At 46.1% G+C, this 24,764-nt stretch overlaps 1 protein-coding gene across 1 annotated transcript; it reads right to left on the bottom strand.

The window, feature by feature from the left end:
- Positions 1 to 9,772: 9,772 nt before the first annotated feature.
- LOC110762176 (uncharacterized) lies at positions 9,773 to 10,789 on the bottom strand. The gene is made up of 3 exons (XM_088254704.1): positions 10,709 to 10,789; positions 10,158 to 10,635; positions 9,773 to 9,804 (listed from the first exon to the last, which is right to left on the bottom strand). Exons 1-3 carry the CDS (start codon positions 10,787 to 10,789, stop codon positions 9,773 to 9,775), a joined length of 591 nt encoding a protein of 196 aa, XP_088110830.1.
- Between the last annotated feature and the right edge of the window lie 13,975 nt (positions 10,790 to 24,764).

Raw genomic sequence — 24,764 nt, 5'->3', positions numbered from 1 at the left:
TAAAAATAAAAATAAAATCTTGTTTGGGTCTTCGTGTTTTTGTTTGATTGTCGTTCTTTACATTTAGGGTCAATCGTTTCTTTGAGATAGCTAACGTTTTTATTTCCCAATTAAAGAAAAAAAAAAAACACACATACACTTTAAAATTAAATAATAAATAAAAACTGAAATCATTTCTTCTTGGCGCTCGGTGTCTCGACCATAGGAGCTTTGAGTTTGGCCCTCTGGCTGTCCTCTTCCGGGGCTTCACGCACAGCCTCTTGGGGCTCATCACTTGAGCTCCCAAAGATCGCAATCTTAGCTTGAGCGTAACTACTCTCGCGATCCGCTTGCTTGCGTTTACCCGGTCGGTCTAGGTCCTCCAGTTGCTTTCTCATGTCGCGAGAGTACAACTCTACCATCTTTGATAGATTTTTATTCTCGTCTCGCAATACTTCTAGCTGGTGTCGATTCACCTCCACAATCCTTGACCTCTCCCTTTTCAAGCTTTTTATAGCACTCTGACAGTCTTCAACCAAACTTCGCTCCGCCGCCAACTGAGCTTTAAGCACCTCTACCTCATGGGACTTCGCAAGTAGGCGATGACCCAAACTTGTGACACATGCTGTACTCTGCACGCTCAGTGCCAGGGCATCACTCGTGACCCGGTTGTCATCCCTTGTCCCGAACACACGTATATCTTTGGGAGTCACTAAATTTCTGCAAACTCCAATGGCAACATCGTTGTCCAGGAGTATTGAGTCATTGACAGTCACAGGCCCCCGTGCGGAGGCAAAGTAGGGCATCCATACTGGTGCTACTGCTTGGCCTCGTGTCTGAGTCGGTGGAGCTAGGTTGAGATCTAACGAAAAGGGGTAGGAAGAAGCCATTTGATTTCTCACTTTTTCTTTTTCTTTTTCTTGCTTCTTTTCTCTTTTGTGTTTCTGAGTTTGTGTGTTTTTTGTTTTTTGTTTTTTTCCCTTCTTTTTCCTTCTTATAGATGTAGTCTTTGACAAACAAACCCTAGCCGTTGCAGCGTCTAAGCGTTTTCTGAATATCCAGCGTTCCTCGAGTCCCACAACCTTCTCACTTTCCAACCGTTTCCAACACATTTGTCACGACTTGCTTTGTCTGAACGGACGCGTTCAGCAAAGTTGTCGCGCCTTTCCATGAGCCCGTAATTTTCGCTTGTGGATCTGCGGCGCCTCTATGCGTCGACACGTGGCTCCTGCTTTCTGCCCGTGACTATCCATGAAACGACATCAGGGACCACATTCCCTCTTTTTAGAAATCCCGCTTTGCGCTCATAATTCACGTTTTATCTTTTTAAGAAAAAAATTAAATTTAAACGTGTGGGCTTCAGATTTCATGTTGGGTCGGGTTTTACCGTTGTTGGGTTAATTTCATTTTGGGTTGGGCTTTCAATTGTTTGGGTTTCAGTTTGTGTAAGACTATCTGTTAGGGCTTACTGTTTTGAGTGTTTTACTGTTTCGTGTTTTATTTATTTATTTATTTTATTTTATTTTATTTGATTGTTTATTTTGTAATTTTTATTTTGTAATTGTTTTATTTTATTTTTGTATGTTTTGTGATTTTTATTTGCTTTAATACCCTTCATTTGTTGTTATGACATTGGTTGTGGCTAATTTTTAAACATTGAGGACAATGTTCATTTCTAGGTTTGGGGGTATTGGAGTTTAGCAAGTAAATTTGGTTTTTCTTAAAATTAAAAATAATAATAATTGAAAAAAAAAAATTATTTATTTTTTTGCTTGTTTTTATTTTAAGTATTGTTTTGTTTTGTTTTTGTTTTGAGTCACTTTCCGAACACTTATGATGAGATAGTGATAAATGTTTGCATGACTTAAATAAAAATTGGATTTCATTTTATTTTAGTGTTTTTTTTTCTTTATTAAAAAATAAAAAAAAATTTGGCATTGTTCTAGCATGATATGTTTGAAACCTTCTTTACACTTGCAATTTGTTTCATAATTTTCCAATTAAAGGATTTGCATGACCCAAAGAATTGTATCAAGCACAAATTAGACTTATATAACCATATAAAGTGAGCTTTTGAGCCTTGTACTTCAATTCATGAGTGTTATATACATACTCTTATTTTCTTGTCATCAAAGTTGTTGTTTGATCTCATTATTTATTGATTTGGTTGAACACTTAAAAGTCATTCATTCTTATGTAATTTGACTTCACGACATTTAAGAAGTGATATTAAGGCCCTCTTTGGATCGTTTGTGCCTTTCAAGCTAACCTTATGCATGCTTAAGCATGATTTTCCATTGTTAACCATTTTGAGCCTACATGTAAACCTTTTCTTTCATTTACCCAATTATATTTCCTCGCCTTAGCCTGAAAAACAAATATTTACCTTTCTAAAGAACTCATGAGCTTTAATTGGGATGTGTTTTTCATACTAAGTTTGGGAATTTCGAAGAAAAAAAAAATTCACACAATTGGTGAAAGAAAAGAGAAAAGTTGTGATTAAGTGGTGGTTGAATGAAATTTCATTTTTGGGCCTTCAAAATAAATTGGTGGTTGTTCAGGAAAGGAGTGAATCAATGTAAATGAAGGGTATAAGGAGTTTTGATCAGGTAAAAGAAAAAAATCTAATCGTGATGATTCGAAGTCTTGTAAACAATTATTTTATGCTCTTGCATTGCGAGTTCCTTGGACTTTGTATTATCCATATCCTTCATTTCTTACTCACCTTACACCCTTGGCCCCATTACAACCCATGTTAAAGACCTAAATTGATCTTAAATGTCATGTGATTGAATTGCATTCATTTTTCTACTTTTAAGTGTTTGACATCCTTCTTGAGATCATATTAATGCAAGTTCTTCATATTTCTATTGCGAGTTAAGTCCCTTATGGTTTAACTCTATTCTCATGTTTATAACTGAGTGTGCATTATAGCCCTCTTCTGAGTGATTCATTTGTGAGAGGACAACTTTGGTGAGATTTGAAGTTGAACTTATGCTTTGTATGATTTTTGAAATTGTGTGAAAACTAAGATTGGGGAATTTGTTGCATTTGGCTATCACACTACTACACTTTGAGCATATTGTGTTTAGAACTTTGCCGCTTTGTAAATAATGTCTAAAAATTGAGCTTTTATTGTTAAAACGTTTAAGTCATGTGCATGAGTCATTTCTCTTCAGAAAATGTTCGGAAAAATTGTTTTAAGTTCTTTGTGTTTTTGTGTTTGTTTTTGTTTTTGGTTTTGCTTAAGGACTAACAATCTTTAAGTTTTCTAATTACTTTGTTTTACAGAGTCAGTAAAACGTTTGTGGGTATCGTATCTGTTAAACCCTCAGGAGACACAACTCCTCCTACTAGGGATGCCTAGAGGTTTAAAGGCTTGTTGCATATGCTAAATGCAATCGAGTTACCTACGAAAGTGGTTTAGTTAACTTCTAGTTTTGTTTTTAACTTTGTTTTGTGTTGTTTTGCTCGAGGACTAGCAAAATCTAGGTTTGGGGGTATTTGATCGGTTCATAATTGTATATTATTTCTTACCCTTCTAGCTTATGATTTGGTTATGTTTTTGAGTTAAACTTGTGCTTTTAATCCTTTTTGTGTTTATCTTTCAGTTAATTGAGCTTTAGGTAACAATGATGGCTTTGGAGAACATAATTCATGCAATTCAAGCATGTTAAGGCCTAATTTGGATGAATTGATGAAGAGCTTAAAGACAAATTCATTATGGCTACAGCCCCCTGCCAGTCCAGTTCCGTAGGTCATATTGCAAGCTTTGTTTCAGCAACCTACATAGCTCGGATGAGGCCACATTCTTCATGAAAGTTGCTCCAATTGGTGTGTACTATAACATATCCAAAATTCAGCCCCATTGGATAAATCTGGAGTCCGTTACCTAGCAAACACAGAACCATGCTCAGGATGAATCTTATCAGCGCGGAAAATGAGTTAGCAATTTGTTTCGGCCTTAACTTCTTCCTCCGACCTTGGATTGGCCCAAATAACATATGGCTGGAAAGAAGACATTCTGAACTTCAATTTAGAGTGCTTAAAGTCCTAATTTGATTAAGAGAAGCCCAAGTTGTAAGCCCTTGAAGTTGCTGGTCATGCTGACCTCAGCATGTGCTGGTTGGATGCTTGGTCATGGTGAGCTAGGTATGAGCTATCATTTCTGGTTGGAAGCTTGGTCATGGTGACATGAAGATGAGCTAGGGCTGCTGGTGGGATTTAGTGGTGAAGTGCATCAACCAATTCAAGATTTTCTAATACAAGTGCATCACCCATTTCAGATTTTCTAATACAAGTGCATCAACCATTTCAGATTTTATAATTCAAGTGTTGTATGCATTAGTCTTATTGAATTCTGATTTTCACTTCCCCTAGGCCTATAAATAGGGAAGTTCTCTAAGCTTGTAATAACACCCCAAGGGGGGGAGCTCTCAAACACTTCTCTAGAGCTCCCTTCCCTTCTCTCCCTCAAATTCTCTTAGTTTCCTTTGTAGTTCTCAATTGTTGTAATAAGATCATTCTACTAAATTTTCTTCTCCAAATCTCTCAAACACTTCTCCCATCTCTAAAGTTCTCCAAACACTTCTCCTCCCTTCTCCAAATTTCCCAAACACATTTCCCTTCTCTTCCAAAAGTCTCCATGTCTCAAACACTTCACAAACACCTTTCTCTCCACTCCCTAAGTTCCCAAAGTCTCCAAGTTCACAAACATTCTCCATGTTCTCCAAACACTTTCTCAAACAACTCTCTACTTCTACTTTCTTCTCCAAAAAGCCTCCATGTCCTCAAACACTTTTCTCAAACACTTCCTTTCTTCCTCAAAGTTCTCTTAGTTTCCTTAATGTTTTCTTAGTTGTAATTTATTTTTCTTTGTTATGTAAATTCTTTTCTTAAGTTTTCAAGTTGAATTAGTTTCCAAGTTTCAATTATGGTTTTTGTTCTTATTCATTATGCTTATAAGTTAATATGCTAGTTTGAATGATTGATCACCATTTAGGCTTGCATGTTAGCTATCTTGGTTTGAATTAAGAGTATACACCATGCTTTAATTCGAATTGAACTATGAATAGGAAGAGTATGTATGGACATTCGACAACAGGGATTAGATACATACTTGGTTGTTTAAAATGTTCTTCTATGCTTAATGGGTTCCTAATGCTTAATTTTAGGTTAGACAACAAATGATCAAATTAGGGAATTAGGAACACAAGGTTATGACCACACACCATGGCTTAATCATACTTTAGCTAGAATCAATCCATTAATCTAAATTGAACTTGGGAACTTATTTGCTTGAGTTACTTATTTCTTTCTTCCTTGTTTTATGTTCTTTGTTTTTGTTTCTATTTTGTGTAGGGAAACTAAATTGGATCATTCAATCACCAATCCCTGTGGAATCGACCTCGCACTTACATATGCTATACTACCAACGGTTCGTGCACTTGCGAGTATCACAAGTTGAGGATGCAACTGAATCCATTTTGGTGCAGCTGAAATCCACACAACAGTCTTCTGTCGGTACCACCAATACAACGGCCACGATACGGAATCATGCATCGCGCTGCGCAAAATTGTTGAACGCCTCATCAATGACGGAAAGCTGGATCAGTATTTAAACACCAAGCCAGCAACGGATAAATCATTGAATCGGCAGATCAATATGATCAGTGGAGGGGCGCCTATTGCCGAAACCAGCAAACGATCCGTAAAAAACTACGTTCGTGCCGTTCGGCATCCACAGATCCTCAGCGTAGCGGGAGGACGCAATGACAAAATTCAACGAAACGGTTGGGAACCTATCACCTTTTCTGAGGAAGAGGAGCGAGGCATCATCTTCCCCCACTTCGACCCTATGATCATACGGGCCGATATCTCAGATTTCGACGTAGGCCGAATCCTCATAGACACCGGTAGTTCAGTCAATGTGCTATTCGCCGACGCTTTCAGCGCCCTCGGCGTGGACCCTCGGCATCTGAACAAGGATATCACCTCTCTCCTGAGCTTCTCTGGCGACGTGGTTGAACCGATCGGTAGTGTCTAGCTCCCATTCGCCGTCGGAACCATCCCCAGACGAACGGTCCTCTACACTCATTTTCTGGTGGTCGACTGCCCAACGGCATACAACGCTATCATCGGCAGGACGGCGCTCACAAAAATGAAGGCCATGCTGTCACCACACATGCTCCTCCTCAAGTTCCCCACACACGCTGGCGTCGGCCAAGTGCGAGGGGACCAATTGAGTGCACGGACGTGTTACGTTTCGGCAACCAAGGAATCGGCAAGGGCTGCGCTTCGCGAAACATACTCGGTCGCCACCGGCTTGGGCGTACCGAACGGCAGGGGAACGGACAAACCAGATGACCCCCGAGATGAGGCCGTAACCCCTCAAGCGCAACCCGCCGAAGATTTAGAATCAGTCACCCTCTCCGAAGCACAACCGGACAGACAAGTTCGAATCGGTACCACCCTGAGTTCGGCACTGAGGGCCGATTTTATCACCTTCCTGCGCACCAATGCAGAAGTCTTTGCCTGGTCATACGACGATATGCCCGGTATCGCCCCGAGCGTCATCAGTCACAAGCTCAGCATCTGCCCCACTTTCAAACCCATCCGGCAGAAACGGCGGGCCTACAATGCCGAACGGTATGAAGCAATGAGGCTCGAAGTGGACAAACTGAGGACCATTGGCTTCATCCAGGAAGTAACCTACCCAATTTGGCTGGCAAATTCGGTTTTAGTCAAAAAATCAAACGGCGCCTGGAGAGTGTGTCAAGACTATACCGATTTAAACAAGGCTTGCCCAAAGGACAGCTTTCCTCTGCCACGGATCGATCAGATGGTAGATGCCACGGCAGGCCATGAACTTCTCAGCTTCATGGATGCATACTCAGGCTACAACCAGATATTCATGAGCCCTACCGATCGCGAACACACGGCATTCATCACCGACAAGGGACTTTACTGCTACAAAGTCATGCCGTTCGGCCTGAAGAACGCTGGGGCAACATACCAGCGATTGGTCAACAAAATTTTTTCCGACCTCATTGGCACCTTGATGGAAGTCTATGTGGACGACATGCTGGTCAAAAGTCGAACGGCCGATTCTCATCTCCACAACCTCTCGCTCATGTTCGGCGTCTTGAAAAAGTACAACATGCGCCTCAACCCGAGCAAGTGTGCCTTCGGCGTTTCCTCGGGCAAATTCCTCGGCTTCATGATCAGCCAACGAGGAATCGAGGCCAACCCTGAAAAAATCAAGGCATTACTCGACATGCAGGTTCCAAAGACACAGAAGGAAATTCAGAGTCTGACTGGGCGCGTCGCCGCTCTGGCCCGGTTCATCTCCAAGGCTACCGATCGGTGCGTTCCATTCTTCAAGGCCCTCAAAGGAAGCAAACGACAGATTGTCTGGACTGCCGAATGCGATCGCGCCTTCCAAGATCTTAAGGCCTACATGAGCAGGGCACCCCTATTATCCACTCCTCTTCCCGGCGAAGAACTCATCCTCTACCTTTCGGTTTCGGCAACGGCACTTAGTTCTGTGCTCATTCGCAAGCCGAACGGCATCGAACTCCCCATTTTCTACACTAGCCATGCCTTGCAAGACGCTGAGATTCGGTACCCCGAGCTAGAAAAACTCGCCTACGCTATCGTCCTTTCAGCACGCAAGCTTCGGCCATACTTTCAGGCTCACAGCGTTACCATCCTCACCAATCAGCCTCTGCGCCAGATACTCCAGAGACCGGAGACATCCGGTCGGCTAGTCAAATGGGCCATCGAGCTCGGTGAATTCGACATCCACTACCACCCTCGTCCTGCTGAGAAAGGACAGGCTGTAGCCGACTTCATCTCCGAGTTGACCACATCCGAAGGGCCAGATCCGGAGGACGCCGCCTCCGATTCATCTTCGCCAGTACCAGTCGCCCACCCGGCCGAAGGAATCTTTAATCCCTCGATTCCCCTTTGGACTCTTTACGTGGACGGTTCGTCCAACCGACAGGGCAGCGGAGCCGGCTTGGTACTCAAGGCCCCTGACCAGACAACCATCGAATATGCCATCCGATTCCAATTCCGGACTTCCAACAACGAAGCCGAATATGAAGCTCTGTTGGCAGGCCTTCGGCTCGCTAAAGAAATGGGAGCTCAGCAACTCAGGATCTGTAGCGACTCACAACTTGTCGTCAACCAGATACTGACTGAATTTGAGGCCAAGGACACTTCGATGGTTGCATACTTGACACACGCTCGCCGATTACTACACCACTTCACTGCGTACCAAGTTCAACAGATCCCTAGATCCGAGAACAGCCACGCCGATGCTCTATCACGTCTTGCATCGGCGATCGACGACAACATAGGGCGCCATGTGCCGATCGAGGTCCTCACTCGGCGCAGTACCACCGACCTCGAAGTACATGCCGTTCGGCAGGATCCAAGTTGGATGGATCCTATCCATGCCTACCTCGCCAACGGCACGTTGCCTGACAACAAATCTGAAGCAACGACTATCCGCCGCCGATCGGCACGATACCTCCTTCTGAATCAGGTTCTCTATCGGCGTGGTCACTCCTTACCATTGCTTCGGTGCGTGACCCCGCAGCAGGGAAACTACGTCCTACGTGAGATTCACGGGGGAGCCTGTGGGAACCATTCTGGGGCCCGATCATTGGCTTTCAAGACCATTCGGCAAGGGTACTACTGGCCGACTCTCCATGCCGATGCCACCACCCTGGTCCAGAAGTGCGATCAATGCCAGCGTTTCGGCTCCGTTCCAAAGCTGCCTGTCGAACCACTCTCTCCGATTGTTAGCCCATGGCCCTTTGCCCAATGGGGTTTAGATCTCATCGGCCCTATGCCCCAGGGAAAAGGACAGGTCAAATTCGCCATCGTCGCCGTCGATTACTTTACCAAATGGACCGAAGCCGAGGCTTTGGCAACAATCACTGCAGCCAGGGTTGAACATTTCGTATGGAAGAATATTATTTGTCGATTCGGCCTCCCGAACGCAATAATCACCGACAATGGAAAATAATTCGACTCCTCTCAGTTCCGGCACCTATGCCACCGATTTGGCATCAACCTGTTCTTCGCCTCCCCAGCACATCCACAGTCGAACGGCCAGGTCGAGGCCATCAACAAGATCATCAAGAAGACGCTGAAGAAAAAGCTTGGGACAGCTAAAGGAGCATGGCCCGATCTCCTTCCGGAAGCACTATGGGCCATCAATACCTCCTACCGGCGGTCGACTGGCGAGACGCCATTTTCCCTTGCCTTCGGTTCCGAAGCCGTTGTTCCAGTCGAGATCAACGCACACTCGTGCCGAACGGCATCTTACGAGCCAGAGCAAAACGAAGCCCAGCTCACTCTCAACCTGGACCTCATCGAGGAACACCGTTCCCAGGCTCAGCTTCGGAATGCCGCCTACAAACAACGAACTTCCCACTACTACGACTCGCGCGTCAGACGCCGATCGTTTAAAGTAGGGGACTGGGTACTACGTAAAATCTCCCTCGCCACCAAGGACTCCAACGACGGCACCCTTGGTCCATCTTGGGAAGGTCCTTACGAAGTTGTCACCATCTGCCGCCCAGGAACTTACCGTTTGCGCGGTACCGATGGTCAAACCCTCGGCCACCCTTGGAATGTAGAACATCTCAAATATTACTACAAGTGAACGCCCCTTCGGTCATCACCTCTGTACACAAAGGTCATACCTTCGGTCGTCACCTTCGGTCATCCACTTTTGTAATCGGTTTATTTTAGAACTCCCTATTCTATACATACGGCATTACCATTCAGCAATATTATATCGAACATATTCTACATACGACATGCACACATACAGAATTAAGGGACATAACACATTAACCCGAAACAAACTTACCATTGATAAATAAAAGGCCACAGAAGGGCCATCTGTCTTTACAATATGCCATTCGGCACACTAAAAAATGTTATACAATTCCCAAACGATACTTGGGTTTAAAAAAAAAAAATCTACGAGGTGGGTGGATCGGCTTCGGTCGCTACAACATCGGCATCAGCTGACACAGGCACAGGATCAGTCGACGGCTCGGCAGTAGACGCAATGGCAGCCCTCGGCCCGGGATGACCTTCTTCCTCCCCACTGCTTGAATCGGTGTCGTCGGTTTCCTCGGGCTCGGCATCCTCACCCTTGTACGCCTCCACTATCTCTTCGGTCACCCCTTCCGGTAGTGGCGGCGGATCCCGGAGAAAGTTCAGGTTCAGCTTCTTCTCTGCATTGTACCGCTTGAATCGGTAGACAAAGTCGTCACATTGCTCCATGACTTCTTTGTCTACCAGAAGCGTGAACTCCTCCGACGCTCGGTAGTCAGCTACGGCTTTCGCCTTCGCCTCCTCTACCTCCTTGCCATGCGACCGTTCGGCCGCATCCATAGCCACCTCCACCGCTGCCTTCGCCTCCTGCGCCGCCACCAAATCCAACTCCGTTGCTGCCAATTTCGATGTCAGCTCCGCTATCTTCGCAGCATTTTCCTCAGCACGCCGGTCGGCCTCCTGAATGAGCTTTCCGGCTTCAGCGATCTTCGAACGGCCCTCTTCAAACTTCTTTTGGTACCGTTCGGCAGCATTGATGGCTCGCTTCACGCAGAGCCACATCTCCATATCAGCCTGATAACACATACAAAGTTAGTATGCCGAACGCATAACCACTTTAACAAAAAACAACAAGTTAAACACTTACTGCAGCCTGAAGCCGGAAGGCTCGCCCGGTCTGCTCGCGCAACGTCTTCATCGACAGTTGCTCAATCTCTGACAGCTCCATCTGAGCGCCATCGATCATGCTGTTGATGAACCTCCCGAACAGCCTCAGCCTCGGCCGCCTGCTTCTCCCGGCGGCGATCCGCCACCGTCTGCTCATCACCTGAGGCCCCTACCGCCTTCTTCTTCGGCCTGGGGGACTGCCCTTTCTTCGGCTTCGGCGCCCCATGCCCCTCCAGCCGCCTCCTGGTCGCCTCGCTCATTGGACGCCCACTTGCCACTGCAAAAACACAAGTCATATCAGAAACGGTAGATATGAAAAGGACGACGCTCACGACGCCTGCCGAACGGCATCACTCACTTTGCCTTTTCTCCTCTTCCTCTTCCTCCTTTAACCTTCGGTCGTGCTCTGATTTGCCGATCAAGCCCGCCTTGTAAAGGTTCCGGAAGTATAGTAACTCCTTGAAGAAGCGATCTTCTTCGGCAATCTTCGTCCTCACCCTCTCGATCGCTTCCACTTCTCTGATCGGTGCAGACGGCCGTTTTAAGGACACTGAAACACAAACATCAGACGGTCAAAAAAAAAAAAAAACAAAAAAAAAAAAAAAAAAAAAAAAAAAAAAAAAAACAAAAAAAAAAAAAAAAAAAAAAAACAAAAAAACAAAAAAAAAACAAAAACAAAAAAACACCAACTGCCGAACGGCAGGCTCTACCCTACCGACTGTCTGGAAAGACGTAGGAATCCTCCTCTCCACGACCACTCCTGGTGCCGATTCCCAGTCACCAGAGACTATGACCCGACGCTTACGCCACGTCTTCTGGGAGCTCGGCACCCCAACCACAAAGTGTCCACGCTGACCTGCCGATAGACAGTTGGACTGCACCCACCCTCCATTATCGGCACTCTTCGCCCTCGTCACACTGTACAGTTGGGCAAATTGTTCGTAGCTCGGCTCCCCCTCACCAGCCAAGCTGAACGCTGCGATCGTCCCAAGCAACGTAATCCAAAAGTTTGGATTATACTGCCCTGGTGCATATCCGATCGCAGCCAATATCTTCTGCACCGAATGTTTCAACGGCAGCCGAAGCCCGTGCTTGAAGACATCAGTGAAGAAGACCACGCCCTTGTCATTATCACTGAGCGACTCCAAGGGCCCCGGGATCCGCATCCCTACCGATTCCGGAATATTGAACTCCGCCCGAATCTTCGCCAACTCAGCCTCGGTCAGCGTGTTCGGCTCTAAATCATCTACTCTGAACAACGGTTCCGTGGGCTTCGCCATCGGAATCCGTTGCCTCCCCCTGACAACCCTCAATACCCCTTCCCCTGGGACGGCAACGGACACGCCACCTCCATCGGCCTCCCGACCCGAAGTCGAAGGCTCCCCATCTTCAGGCACTCTCATCGAAGTGCCCCCAGCCTCGGCACGCACTCTTGCCCTCTCTACTATTTCACAGCTTGAAGAGCTCCCAGAATCGGCACTCTCACTCCCCTCGGACGAACTCCCCTCGGACGATTCGTCCTCATAAGCCCTCGGACTACGCCTACCCTCGGATTCGGTATCTGACATCTACAAACACAAACGAAGGGAAACTAAGTGCTATGCTAGATCAAAATCTTGTTCTACCCTTACACACTCATGTTCATACTTGTTCATGCTTGTTCATACTTTGTTCAAACAAAAAATCAACGAATTCAACACTTTGATTCATACAAATACCAAAACACGGCAACATACCTTGTTTGCACGGTGGTTCAAGTTCGCTGGAAATCGCCTCCGCCTTGTTCACACTCACCGGAAATCGCCTGCTCAGCCTTCGCACGGTTGCCGGAAATCGCCTCTCACAAGCTCTCTTCGCTCTCAAATATTCCAAGTATTTGTCCTCTCGTCCCCTCCTCACATTTATAGAGCCGATTTAGCATCGGGAAGCGAAGCGACGCATCGGGATACGAAACGCCGCGGCTCTTCACAGCCATGCCGACACGTGTCACGCATGCATGGGGGAGACCAAACGTCAGCTGCAACGCTTCCAATCCTCATAGACGCTTCAACTTCCCGAACGTGGCGGATCTAGCCACCTTCGAGCACAACTCCACTAGCGAACGGCCGGCGTACATCGTTGAGTTTTCACTCACCTCTCGTGCCGAACGGCAGGCTCAAATCGTTGAGTTTTCACTCACCTCTCGTGCCGAACGGCAGGCGCACATCGTTGAGTTTTCACTCACCTCTCGTGCCGAACGGTAGGCGCAAATCGTTGAGTTTTCACTCACCTCTCGTGCCGAACGGCAGGCGCACATCGTTGAGTTTTCACTCACCTCTCCGGCGTACATCGTTGAGTTTTCACTCACCTCTCGTACCGAACGGCAGGCGCACATCGTTGAGTTTTCACTCACCTCTCGTGCCGAACGACAGCCGCATATTCACGAGTTTTCACTCACCTCTTGCAACAATCGGCACATCATGCCGTCTCTTCTCCAAGCTCACTCCCTTGGGCACTTGGGGGACTACATACCACCATCGGCAACTATGGGACCATTGTGTCCGGGTCAGAACGCCGAATACACATTCAAGTCCCCAACCGAGAAGCTTCTCAATCGGCAACTTGGGGGACTACTGTTTGTACCATATCTGACCCTCCACTCGTACAACGACACGTGGATCTCATAAACTGGCCCAAGTACCCAAGGCCTCGGACAATCGGCATCGGCCACCGATGGCATTGTCTCAAAGCTGCGAACAGCCATTATGAGCCCAACTCGTCTACAATCGGCATCCCTTACCGATTGTAGAGAATCAACCTCGAAGTACCCGCCCAAAATATCTAAGGACTCGTGTCGACCTCAGAAGGCCCTCCCACGAGTCCCACATCGAAAATGAGCACTAAGAGCATACTATATGCCCCCTATAAAAAGGCCCCTTCCACTACAATACGGGGGTAAGACTTTTCAGCTTGACTTTTATACTTTTATATGGTCAACAGCAAGAGCTCTCAAAACAACAAACTTACTTCGGCATCGGAGGGTCTTAGGCTGGTTCCACACCGGTTCCATAGACCTTACGAGTCTAGACTTCTTTCTATTCAGGATCAGCATCCGAGGACAGGAAGAATCGGCATCCAATACTCAATCGATCTCTCGATCGTCCATCTCATTTGTAAGTTGCACTCATCTCTATCTGTTCAGATTTAGCGCCAACAGACGGTAGGTCCATTTGTCCTAACGAAAGTGAAGTTAAAGGACCATGAGAACCATTTTGGAAATTGAGGTACTCAAATGCAAATTAGGTATAAGTTCATGGACTAATAAAATAATTAACCATAAAATTAAAACCAAGGTCTAAAATATCAATGGTATTGGAAATATTGGTAGTCCAAAAACACGAAAATTTCAATGGAAATATCGAGATATTATCGATATTGATAAAAATTAAATAAAAACCAAGAAAATTCTAAGAAAAACTTGGAAATTTTTATTGAAACTTCGGATGATGTTTATTTAGTCAATTATATATTAGTTTATCACAAAAAATTTGGAAGAAAATGCATTGCATGATGGGTTTAACTGATATAAGTTGATCATATAACGAGCTGACAAACACTGTGAATGTAGAAAATATGTAGTAATTAATGAAAGAAGATTAAACACACTATAATCATTTATATATAATGATTTACTATAATATTTTACACTTTATACATTGCATGGTAAGATACATGAGTGACTTAGTATCACATAGAATTCCTATGAGGTTCAAATTTTTCACTATCTTCATCATCTCTATGTGTAGAGTAAGTGTATTGTGAAGAGTAGTCATCAAATGATAAATCCCCAAAATAGTTTTGCATGTAATTGTTAACATGTCACACATATGGATCCGAGATTGGTTGACGTTGTCCATAAGCAAAATCATTTGAAGATTGGGTCTCGGATTCTTTCCATGAGCCGCTCGATTCCATCCCAAAAGGGAAAGGTCTACTCACATTCTTATGTGCAAATATGATTTTTGCAAAAAATAGTTCAAAACAAAACAATAAAAATATACATATTTTAGCATATTATTACAAAAACATAAGCAACATGGTGGTTAAGGCGTTGGAGGAGTGAAATGGCAAGGGTTTGAATCCCCTTTATGTGTGTGCTTTGTGTTTTTTTTCCCCTTTTTTCCATTACATCGATATTTTTGATATTTTTGATATTATAGCGACATTTTGACAAAATATTGCTGAAGTGTGAGTGAAATTATCAACATCGATATTTTCCAATATTATCGATATTTATACGATATGTGTATGGAAACGTTCCAAAATATTCGTGACCCAAAAAAGCGATAATATCCTCGATATTTCGTTGATATTATCGATATTTTAGACTATGATCATAACTAGCCAAATGTTGTTGTGGCTCGATTGCATAATTGTGAGCCAATAATAATATTTATGCGACTCTTATTCATTTTTATGCATAGTTGGATCGTTGGAGGCTCAATCTTATTTACTTCTATGAGATTTGTTGCATCATGGTAGACAATTTATAGGGATGTTTAGATCCAAGTCCAACAAGGGTTGTTAATGCATTTACAATTATGCTCCCTATCTTTTAGTTAAAATTTAGTTTAAAACACACAAAAGTTATTTTAGGGGCTCTATAAAATTTGAACTCCGATCGTAGTTTGGGAACGCATATTTCATCGGCCAATAAGAAGACAACACGTGGAAAAAGGATATTCATTAGGTCAACTAATTCTTATCAAGGAACCAATTTCCAACAAATCTCTGTGATTAATTCCTATCATCTTTTTGAATAACCAAAAAAGGATTATTCTCCCAAACCCTAGACTACAAGTAGCACTATAAATACATGGCTACACAAGACATTCAAGGTAACTCGAAAAACCCTAGCTAATTGCTATCGAAATTCTCCCTATCTCTCTCTCTCTCTCTCTCTCTCTCTCTCTCTCTCTCTCTCTCTCTCTCTCTCTCTCTCTCTCTCTCTCCCTCACTCTCTCTCTCACACAGCTCCGGCCACCCGGCTCTCCCCGTGAGAGAGAACTCCGACTACTTTAGCTATTGTCATATCTTTTTCAAGATCCAATTGAACTAACTTAAGTATCGGAAAGCCTTTGGCCAACACCCCCCGGGTGTGGTCTCTTTATTCCAATTTATTTCGCAGGGTACGAGGAAGAAGAGAGAGAAGGAAGATTGAAGATCGAGGAATCAACCCTTGAATATTCTCCCGTGAGAATTTTGCTCAAACATTTTGGTGCTTTCATTGAGAGTATCGAGTTATACTTAACGCGTTGCTCTCAAATATAAGGAATCTGTTTCCTTCCGTTCATCACTCAACCAAAGCCTTCCAAACAACCATGGTTGGAAGCAAGCACACGAGAAGCAAGACCGCTGTGACAACTCAATCTGCGACGGATCCAAGCCACCACAACGACACAACATCAAACCCACTACTGTAATCCACCTCCAAAGTCGCGGCTCCACACTCCACGGTTGTGGTTGTTATCACGGTTCCAGCCGATGCTACTCCTTCTTTCGGTCTCGTGGTCGATAGCGCTGTGTCGCCATCTTCCGCCAAACCTCCTTGAGGCCTCGCGGCTAGCTCCACCTTGTTGTCGCAAGGTCTAGCAATAGGCTCCAATAGCCACCTCTCTCACGGCTTTGCAGCTAGATCTGATACACACCTCTATGGTGCTGCCACGGCGCACTGCGCAACCACCAGTCACAGCCATCTTAGCGCCGCCGCCAACTTTGGCTCTGTTGTGGAACAACTACATCCATTCCAGCCTTTGCCTCCATGCTTGACGTATGCACTTGCGTTTACCTCCAATGAAACCCTAGTCCGTGTGCAATTGAGCTCCAAACAATTCTCTCATCCATATCCAAGCAGTGAAGTAGACCTCAGCCTTAGAGTCAATCAGCTCACTCAAAGAGTATACGACCAAAACAACTTGGTTGGACAGCTCCTCAGGCAGATCAATTTGGTCCAAAACCTTGGCCCTAAGTCCTATGGTGAAGAGAAAAGGATGGACGGGCACGCCGGCAGACGGTTCGAGAGGTCCCAAGGAGGTCGAGCATGAACCAACATGCAACGAGGAGGATAAGAGCATGCTGCCCAGCACGTCGACATGTCACAAGCATCCGCAAGCTCTAGCCCAAGTAAATCAAATCTTAGTTCAAGGCTAGGTCCCAGGACCAATGTACACGATAGGTTGGGTCCGCGATCCGATGTTCATGCTCATCTGGACTCGCAAAGAAGTATTCATGCGAGGTTGGGCCCACAAGAAGATCAGCTTCACAATCCTCCTCAAGAAGTACGTGAAGAAAGATGTTCATCGGCCCATTCCGGAAGAGCCAGTACATAGCGACAAGCTGCAAAAAATCCCTCCCAAGCTTAGTCCACCAATATGTCGCTCAGGTAAGATAACTGAGGAGATCCACCCTCAAGAGTTAATGAGGAGGTCAGTCAGTGACGCCTACGCCATGGGAGACACCGACGTGAGCCACAAGCCTTGCGAGTAGAAGACGTTGAGAAGCTCGGGAATGACTGACTTCGAGACTTGAAGGTTGGAGGAGACTTGGAGGATGCCCTGTGCAAGGAGGTAGACTAAGTAAACTCTTTTCCTTTCACCAATGAGATCAAGCAAGCGGCCCCACCAAGGCAATTCACAATGCCATCTTTCTCACCATTCAAAGGGGATTCCGATCTCGAGAGCCATCTGAAACATTTCAAAAGTGTCATGATTCTTTACAAATCTAAGGATGTGCTGATGTGCAAGGTGTTTGCGATGACCTTGCGAGGAGCAGCTCAAGACTGGTTCCATACTCTTGCGTCCGGGTCGATCAAATGCTTCAAGAAGCTGGCTTTTGTCTTCACAAAGGAGTACACTTCCTACTGGACGATTAAAAAACAAGCTGACCACATGTTCAACCTGCTCAAGAAGCTTGATGAGTCCCTCCAAGACTACATTAAAAAGTTCAAGGCAGAGAAAGCTAACATCGTGGGGTGGGATGATTGAATCGCCTCCTTAGCTTTCAAAAAGGGCTTGCCAACTGAGCACGACCTGTACCGCGAGATGACTATCACTCCCAGCCAAACACTGGTAGAGGTCTTCGCGACTGTGGAACGCTATGCGTTATGAGATGACGATCGAATTGCTGCGAAAAGGGTTGCCAAGCAAGTTGATCAACCCTCAAAGTAGGTAGGCCAACGAAATGACAAGTTCAGTAGAAAGAACAACTTCAAACGCAAAGCACAACCCTAAAGGGACGCCTCTGTGGTTGAGAGCTACACAAAGTTCACCATTCCGATACATCAGATCCTGGCTCAAGTAAAGGACAAGCCCTAGCTGAAAGGAGATCCTGATAATAGGAATACCAACAAGTACTGTGTCTTCCATGGGGCACGTGCATTATACAAATGAGTGTTATGCTTGGAAAAGACACCTCGATAAGCTAGTTAGAGAAGGCCATTGCACATAATTCATGGCGAAAAGGCTATCAAGCAGATTGAGGACTGCGATGCGGCCAAAAAGCTTCTCTAGAAGGTCATAAGGATTAACACAATCATGGCCGACTTCGAGAAGTCTCAACTGACCATCAAGGAAAAGAAGAGGAAGATTAAGCAGGCAACTGTGATATCCTAAGTCTTAACCAGCTACCCAATAATAGAAGATAATCATGTAATCGACTTCCGAAAGGACCTTATAGGACTCGATGTGCTGCACAATGATGCCCTCGTCAACAGCATCCAGATTGCGCAGGCCGTGATTGATCAACTACATGTGGACCAGGGCAGCGCAACCAACATCTTGCAGCTATCGGTTGTCCAGCATATGGGCATAGAGACCAAAATCAACAAATCAGCCAGGTCGCTAACTGGCTTCAATGGTGCAACCTCGGTTAGTATGGGCATGATAGACATCGATGTATACTCTCCCCCGATGATCAGCTCGTAAACCTTCATGATCATTGATGAAGTCTCCCCTACAATGGCATTCTGAGCAAACCATGGATTGGCAAGATCAACGCCATCACTTCTTCCATACTCAACCCAAGGGTTGAAGAAGGGTAAGCAAGTGCAGTTCATACCAGTGGGCAGGACAGAACAAGCAGATCTTGTTCCTGATAGTCGAACAGACCAGAAGGGAAAGAGAATAGCTTTTCCCCAATAGCAATCAAATAACCAGGACCAAGACGAGGGAATCCGTCCGTAGGTTTCTCCTGTAGAAGGATGGAAGCCCGAAGAGGATGCTAAGCTAGTACCCCTTAATCCTAACAAGCCAGAGAGAAAAACGTTGATCGGCTTGCGCTTAAGCCAAGAAGAGAAGGTGGAATTGACCACCTTCCTCCATAACAACGAAGATGTGTTCGCATGGTCACTGTCTAACATGCTTGGAATTAACCCGCGTATCATTTGTCATAAGCTTCAAGTCAACCCAGCTAACAAACCAGTAGCTCGAGCGAGTTGCAATCATCGAAGTGAGATTGACAAGCTCCTAACTACCAACTTCATTGAGGAAGTCTCCTACTCAGAGTGGTTGACCAACGTTGTTTTGGTGGTAAAGAAAGACTAAGGCAAGTGGAGAGTTTGCATCGATTACATCGACCTCAATAAGGCATGCCCAAAAGATAACTTTCCACTACCCATAATTGATCAACTTGTAGATTTAAATTTTGATAACCGTCTGCTCAGCTTCATGGACGCCTACTCCAGCTACAATCATATCATGATGTATGAAGACAACAAAGAAAAGACTTCTTTCATAATCGAAAAAGGCACATACTGCTACTAAGTCATGCCCTTTGGGCTGAAGAATGTCGAAGCAACATACCAGAGGCTCGTGAACAAGATTTTCAAGGAGTAGATCTGCAATACTATCAAGGTTTACGTAGATGACATGCTAGTCAAAGCTCCCCAACGAGCAGATCACATCATGAACCTTACCGAAGCCTTTGGCCTATTAAGAAAATACTGCATGAAGTTGAATCCGAGCAAATGCACATTTGAAGTCTCATCCGGCCGATTTTTGGGATACTTAGTCACCCAAAAAGGCATCAAAGCACATCCCAAGCAAATCAGGGTCATCCTCAATATGAAGTCGTGTGCCACAATGAAGGAGATACAAAGTATTACGCGCAAAGTAGCAGCTCTCAACCGATTCCTTTTGAGATCCACTGACAAGTGCAAGCTATTCTTCAAAGCCTTGAAGAAAGGACAAAGAGACATGTGGGACGAAGAGTGCGAAGTAGCTTTTTAAAACTTGAGGACTTACCTTACTTTACCTCCCATGCTCTCAAAACTAGTATCAGGTGAAGATTTGTTCATCTGCCTGGCGATGTCCAACTCAGCAATTAGCTCAGTTCTCATCCGAGAAGAGCTGGGGCACAACATCCAGTATTCTACACATCAAAAGCCCCTATCGATGCAGAGACTCGCTATCCGAAAATGGAGAGGCTCATGTTGTCCCTTGTAGTTTTCGCGAGAAAGTTAAAACCCTACTACCAAGCTCACCAGATCATTGTTATGACCAACTTTCCTTTGAGATCGATTCTCCACAGCCCCAATGCTTTTTAGCGACTCATGAAATGGGCTATCAAACTCAGTTAGTACGACCTCATCTTCCGGCTGAATACTGTTAAAAAAGCCCAGGCTTTAGCAAATTTTGTTGCATAGTTTACTCCATCATCCGAAGAAGAGAAGCTGGTCATAAAAAACAAGGAAAGTTCGAGAGTAGATGAGACCTCCTCCGCCGATCCTGACCTACCCAAAGACATGTGGTAGTTGTGCATAGACGAAGCGTCAAATCACAAATGAGCTGTAGTATGCGTTGTCATAATCACCCCATATGAAACTTTGTTGGATCAAGCCATCACATTGGGATTTTTAGCCTCAAACAATGAAGCAAAATATGAGGCATTGCTCATTGGACTACGCTTGGCAAGGGAGCTATTGATCAAGAGGTTGACCATATACTCAGGCTTGCTTGGTACGTCGAACAGTACTGACTAATTTCTGTCGGATAGTATTAATATGTTCAAGAGAGTACTGATTGTTTATCCATAATATTATAACGCGTTTGGTGTTGTTTCAGATAAATAGTCTAACGAAGTTATATTGTGTTTGGTACTGTTCCGAGTAACATTGGATCGTACTATTTTTTTACAAAAAATTCTTTGATAATTTAAGTGAAAATATAGGCAATATAATTTGCATATATATAATTAAGAAAAAAAGAGAATATATTGAAGCCCAACAAAAGCAAGCAAGAAGAGAATCAACAACCAGTAGTAGCAACATGGAAATAACCAGAAGAAAAAAACCAACTGTTTGTGCTTGATAAATCTCGGCCATGAGCTGGCCGAAGGAGCCATTTCTCTCGGCCCTGGCACTTGTTTGCAGAGGCTGAAACGCAGCGTTTCGCCAGGGTATTTCGCCTTCCTAAAAATAAAAGAAGGAAATGCTAAGGCATGATCATCTCGGCCTCAAGCATAGGCCGAGGCCGAGGCCGAACAAATTTGCGGCCAAGGCATTAAAGGCAAATCATCACGTGACAGCAGGGTCCCAGGCTTCATTTAATGAAGTAGTGCCTATTTAATGCAGCGAGCCCATTGGCCACAAAGTAGCATTTAATGCATGAGGGAAGGTGGGAAGTGACTGAAGTCAGGATTTGGTGATAAAGATCAGAGTGATTAGACGTGGACATTCTCACAAGGATTCTGACAGCTTGAGATGTTGGTTCACCAGCTATCCAGGCCATAAATGCGTCTCCACGGCCAGAGGTTCAGAACCTACGATCGAGAGCGGCAGCCGAGATTCACCGGGATTTCTGGAGTCTCACCACCATACTTCACGATCCCAAATGTCGATTGGACTGCCCACTTGCGCCAATCAGACTCCACTATGCGTAAATTCAGCCTCGATTACTCATCCAGGAACTCTTCCTATAAATACAAGACTCGAGCTACGTTCAAAGGGTTCAAACACCAAAACAAGCCTCCCACGGAGCAACTTATTTTTTCCTGTAATGCACTTTCAATATCTTTACTTGCTTTCCTAGGAGTAGTGTTAGGTTGTAAGCAGAATCCATTCATCAATATATCATACGACCCTTGATTTTCAAGGCGCCGGAGCACCATCCTTGTTTGTTCGTTCATTCACCCCATATATCACACGACCGTCGCTCCCTGAGCAGCGCGCCGGAGCACCGCCCAAAATCCACCACCAACACCATCACTCGACGGCCTTGTAGTTCAGGCCGTGAACCTAACAGCCGAGACCAGTTCCTCTCTCGGCTACAATCGTTTGACCAGGAAGACAGATCAAACAGGCGCACCACTTATCCATCCAACACTCATCAACACATCAACGCACGGTAAACCGTGCTGGCACGCCCGCGCACAACCGCACCGCACCCAAAAGCAGGAAATCCCGTGTTAACGCACATCCCCTTGGCCCGGAACTCCAGGCCGTGAGATTTGCGCGGCAGACACTTTTGGCACGCCCAGTGGGACAACTGTCAAAAACTTATGGTGGAAACTAGGGCACAGGCAAAGCTCAAAAACAAAGCAGTCGAAATGACTTCTGAGACTCCTGAGTCCACCTCACCAATCACAAGTATCGAGACCGAACATACGGTCGGGATCTTGGCCGGCGCTCCAGTAACGACGGATCGCACGGCCGAATCCATGCAGGAACAGGCAGTGGTGGAGGAACTGATGTCCAAGCAGGCTTACAGGATAGAAACATCCTTCATGGCCGTGATGGACAGGTTCTCCTCAGAACTGTGAACGCTCTTTCAAGAGAGGATGCCGGTGGCCTCACCTGCCACACCTCCCAGAACCGGACCGAGGAGCCATGAGCGCGACAGAATCGAGCCTTACGGCTACGGCCAGCATTCTCTGCCACCAACAAACAGCTGGGGGCAATCCCAGCCCGTTTGGATGAATTCCGGACCAACCTACTCGGCGGAGACAGCGAGCGGACCGCACCTACGGTGCTCATCTAGCATCGACCAGCTCCGTCATCCCGGCCGAGCCTTGTTCAAATGGCCCAGCAGGCAAGGCCTCAGAACGAGGTGCTACAGGCCATGCGGCCGTTTGCAGCCCAACAGGAGGCACCACCTCAAGGGATCCGGCTCGAAGATGTCCGGCGGATGATCGAAGACGGCTTAGCTCAGAGGCGGCCGGACATGCCAAGATACACGAGGCTGTATCCGCCAGAAATTGACCAAACCTTCCTCCCCCGGAACTATCGATTGCCAGAGTTCATGCTTTTCTCTGGGGATGGGCAGACCTCGTCCATTGAACACATCAGCCGTTTCACGGCCCAGTGTGGAGAGGCCGATTCGGACGCTCAGAGACTCCGACTTTTTGTTCATTCGTTGACCGGCGCGGCGTTTTCATGGTTTATAAACCTTCCGCCGAACTCAATAAGGGATTGGTCTGATATGGAAAGGGTGTTTCACGAACATTTCTACCAGACCAACCGAGAAATTACGGTCGCCGAGTTGGCAAGAATGAGCCAAGCATCGGACGAATCACCTCGCGATTACCTACAGCGGTTCAAAACATGTAGGAATTGGTGCCGCACGAACCTACCAGAGAGGGAGTTCGTCAAGATGGCCGAGGAAGGATTGGAATTCGAATACCGGAAGAAATTCCAGGGGATCGAATTTCGGGACATGCATGACCTGACCAACAAGGTGGACAGATATGCATCCTTGTTGAAAGAGGAGATGCAGAAGAAGACGGCCTCAAAGGGAACCTACTATAGGAATCCCATCGTCAGCTACGCCGAAGCAGACGGCTCCGCAGAGGCCGAGGGCGATGAGATCGAGATGAGCTCGGCCGAAGTCAGCATAGACAAACCCTTCGTTTGCAGAGGGCTCGTTAAAACTGACAACAGCCGCACAAAGATCCCCGACGCCAAGTTCGCGACCCGGGAAACGAAGGCGTACACTTTTGACTTAACAAGGGCCGAAGCTATCTTCGACCTGCTGGTGGCCGAGAAGAAGGTAAAACGTTTTTCAAAGGAAAAACGTTTTGCAAGTACCACAGTTCTTGGTCTCATAACACCAACAACTGCGTTGTCTTGCGAGACGTTATCCAGAAATTGATAGACGAGAAGAAGCTCCAGTTTTCGGAAAAGGCGGCCATGCAGGTTGACTCCAAGCCATTCCCTCCACCTGTCGTGAACATGGTCGATGCTCAACTCCCGGCCGAGGATAGAGGAGTTCGCAGTTCGGCAAAAGGAAAGGAGCCTTTGGCCGAACTTGAGCCGGCCCTTTGCGAACGATGCAGGTGTAAGATCGGCCAGCCCGGGCCGCAGGAGAACAAGAGGAAGGCCGCCGAGCCATCTCGAACGGCAGCAAGAAGATTCGGTGGTCAGTACGGTCGACAGCCGACCAACAGAGCTGTTTTTAGCCGACTAGGGCCACAAAACCCCAGCGTCTCGGCCAGTCACGAAGAAGAGGCTCCCCCAAGATCGATAAAAACGTTCAGACCCCCAGTCATAAAGGATGACCGTTGGTACCATGCACGGCCTGGGGGCAGGGCCGAACCACTGACAAAAACCCAGCTGAGGAGAATGCAGAGGCAGGTTCAGCAGGCCAGGATGCAGACAAACGAGGTCGAGGGCTTCAAACGCCAAAAGAAAGTGGCGACTGTTGACGGGTTGTCATCCGAACCGGTTGTCTCCCCAGCCGTAAGAGCAGCCAGCACCAGGCTTTTGAGGGCGTGGCGCCCTAGGCAAGACGGAAGTCCCCGTGGTTCGTCGACCATTTCAGCCCAGCCAAAGGCCACGGTCGCGGAAGGAACGGACGAGGGTGTCGTCGACATCTACCACGGGAGGGATCCCCCTTTTTCGGCCAACGGTCTATCCTTCCTCAAAGAATTCCATAAAGACCATTCGGCCGTGGATCTGTACGGTATGACCCCTGAGAGCCGAGAAATCGTGGAGTTGGCCCTCAAGAACACAAAGGCAGAAGCGCTCCTCATCACTAGCGGTTCTGACTCGGCCATTAAGGCCGTAT

This window comes from Prunus avium, chromosome 6 (genome assembly GCF_965620075.1).
Source record: "Prunus avium chromosome 6, drPruAviu1.hap1.1, whole genome shotgun sequence".
NCBI lineage: Eukaryota > Viridiplantae > Streptophyta > Magnoliopsida > Rosales > Rosaceae > Prunus > Prunus avium.
This window is presented reverse-complemented; position numbering and strand designations above follow the sequence as displayed.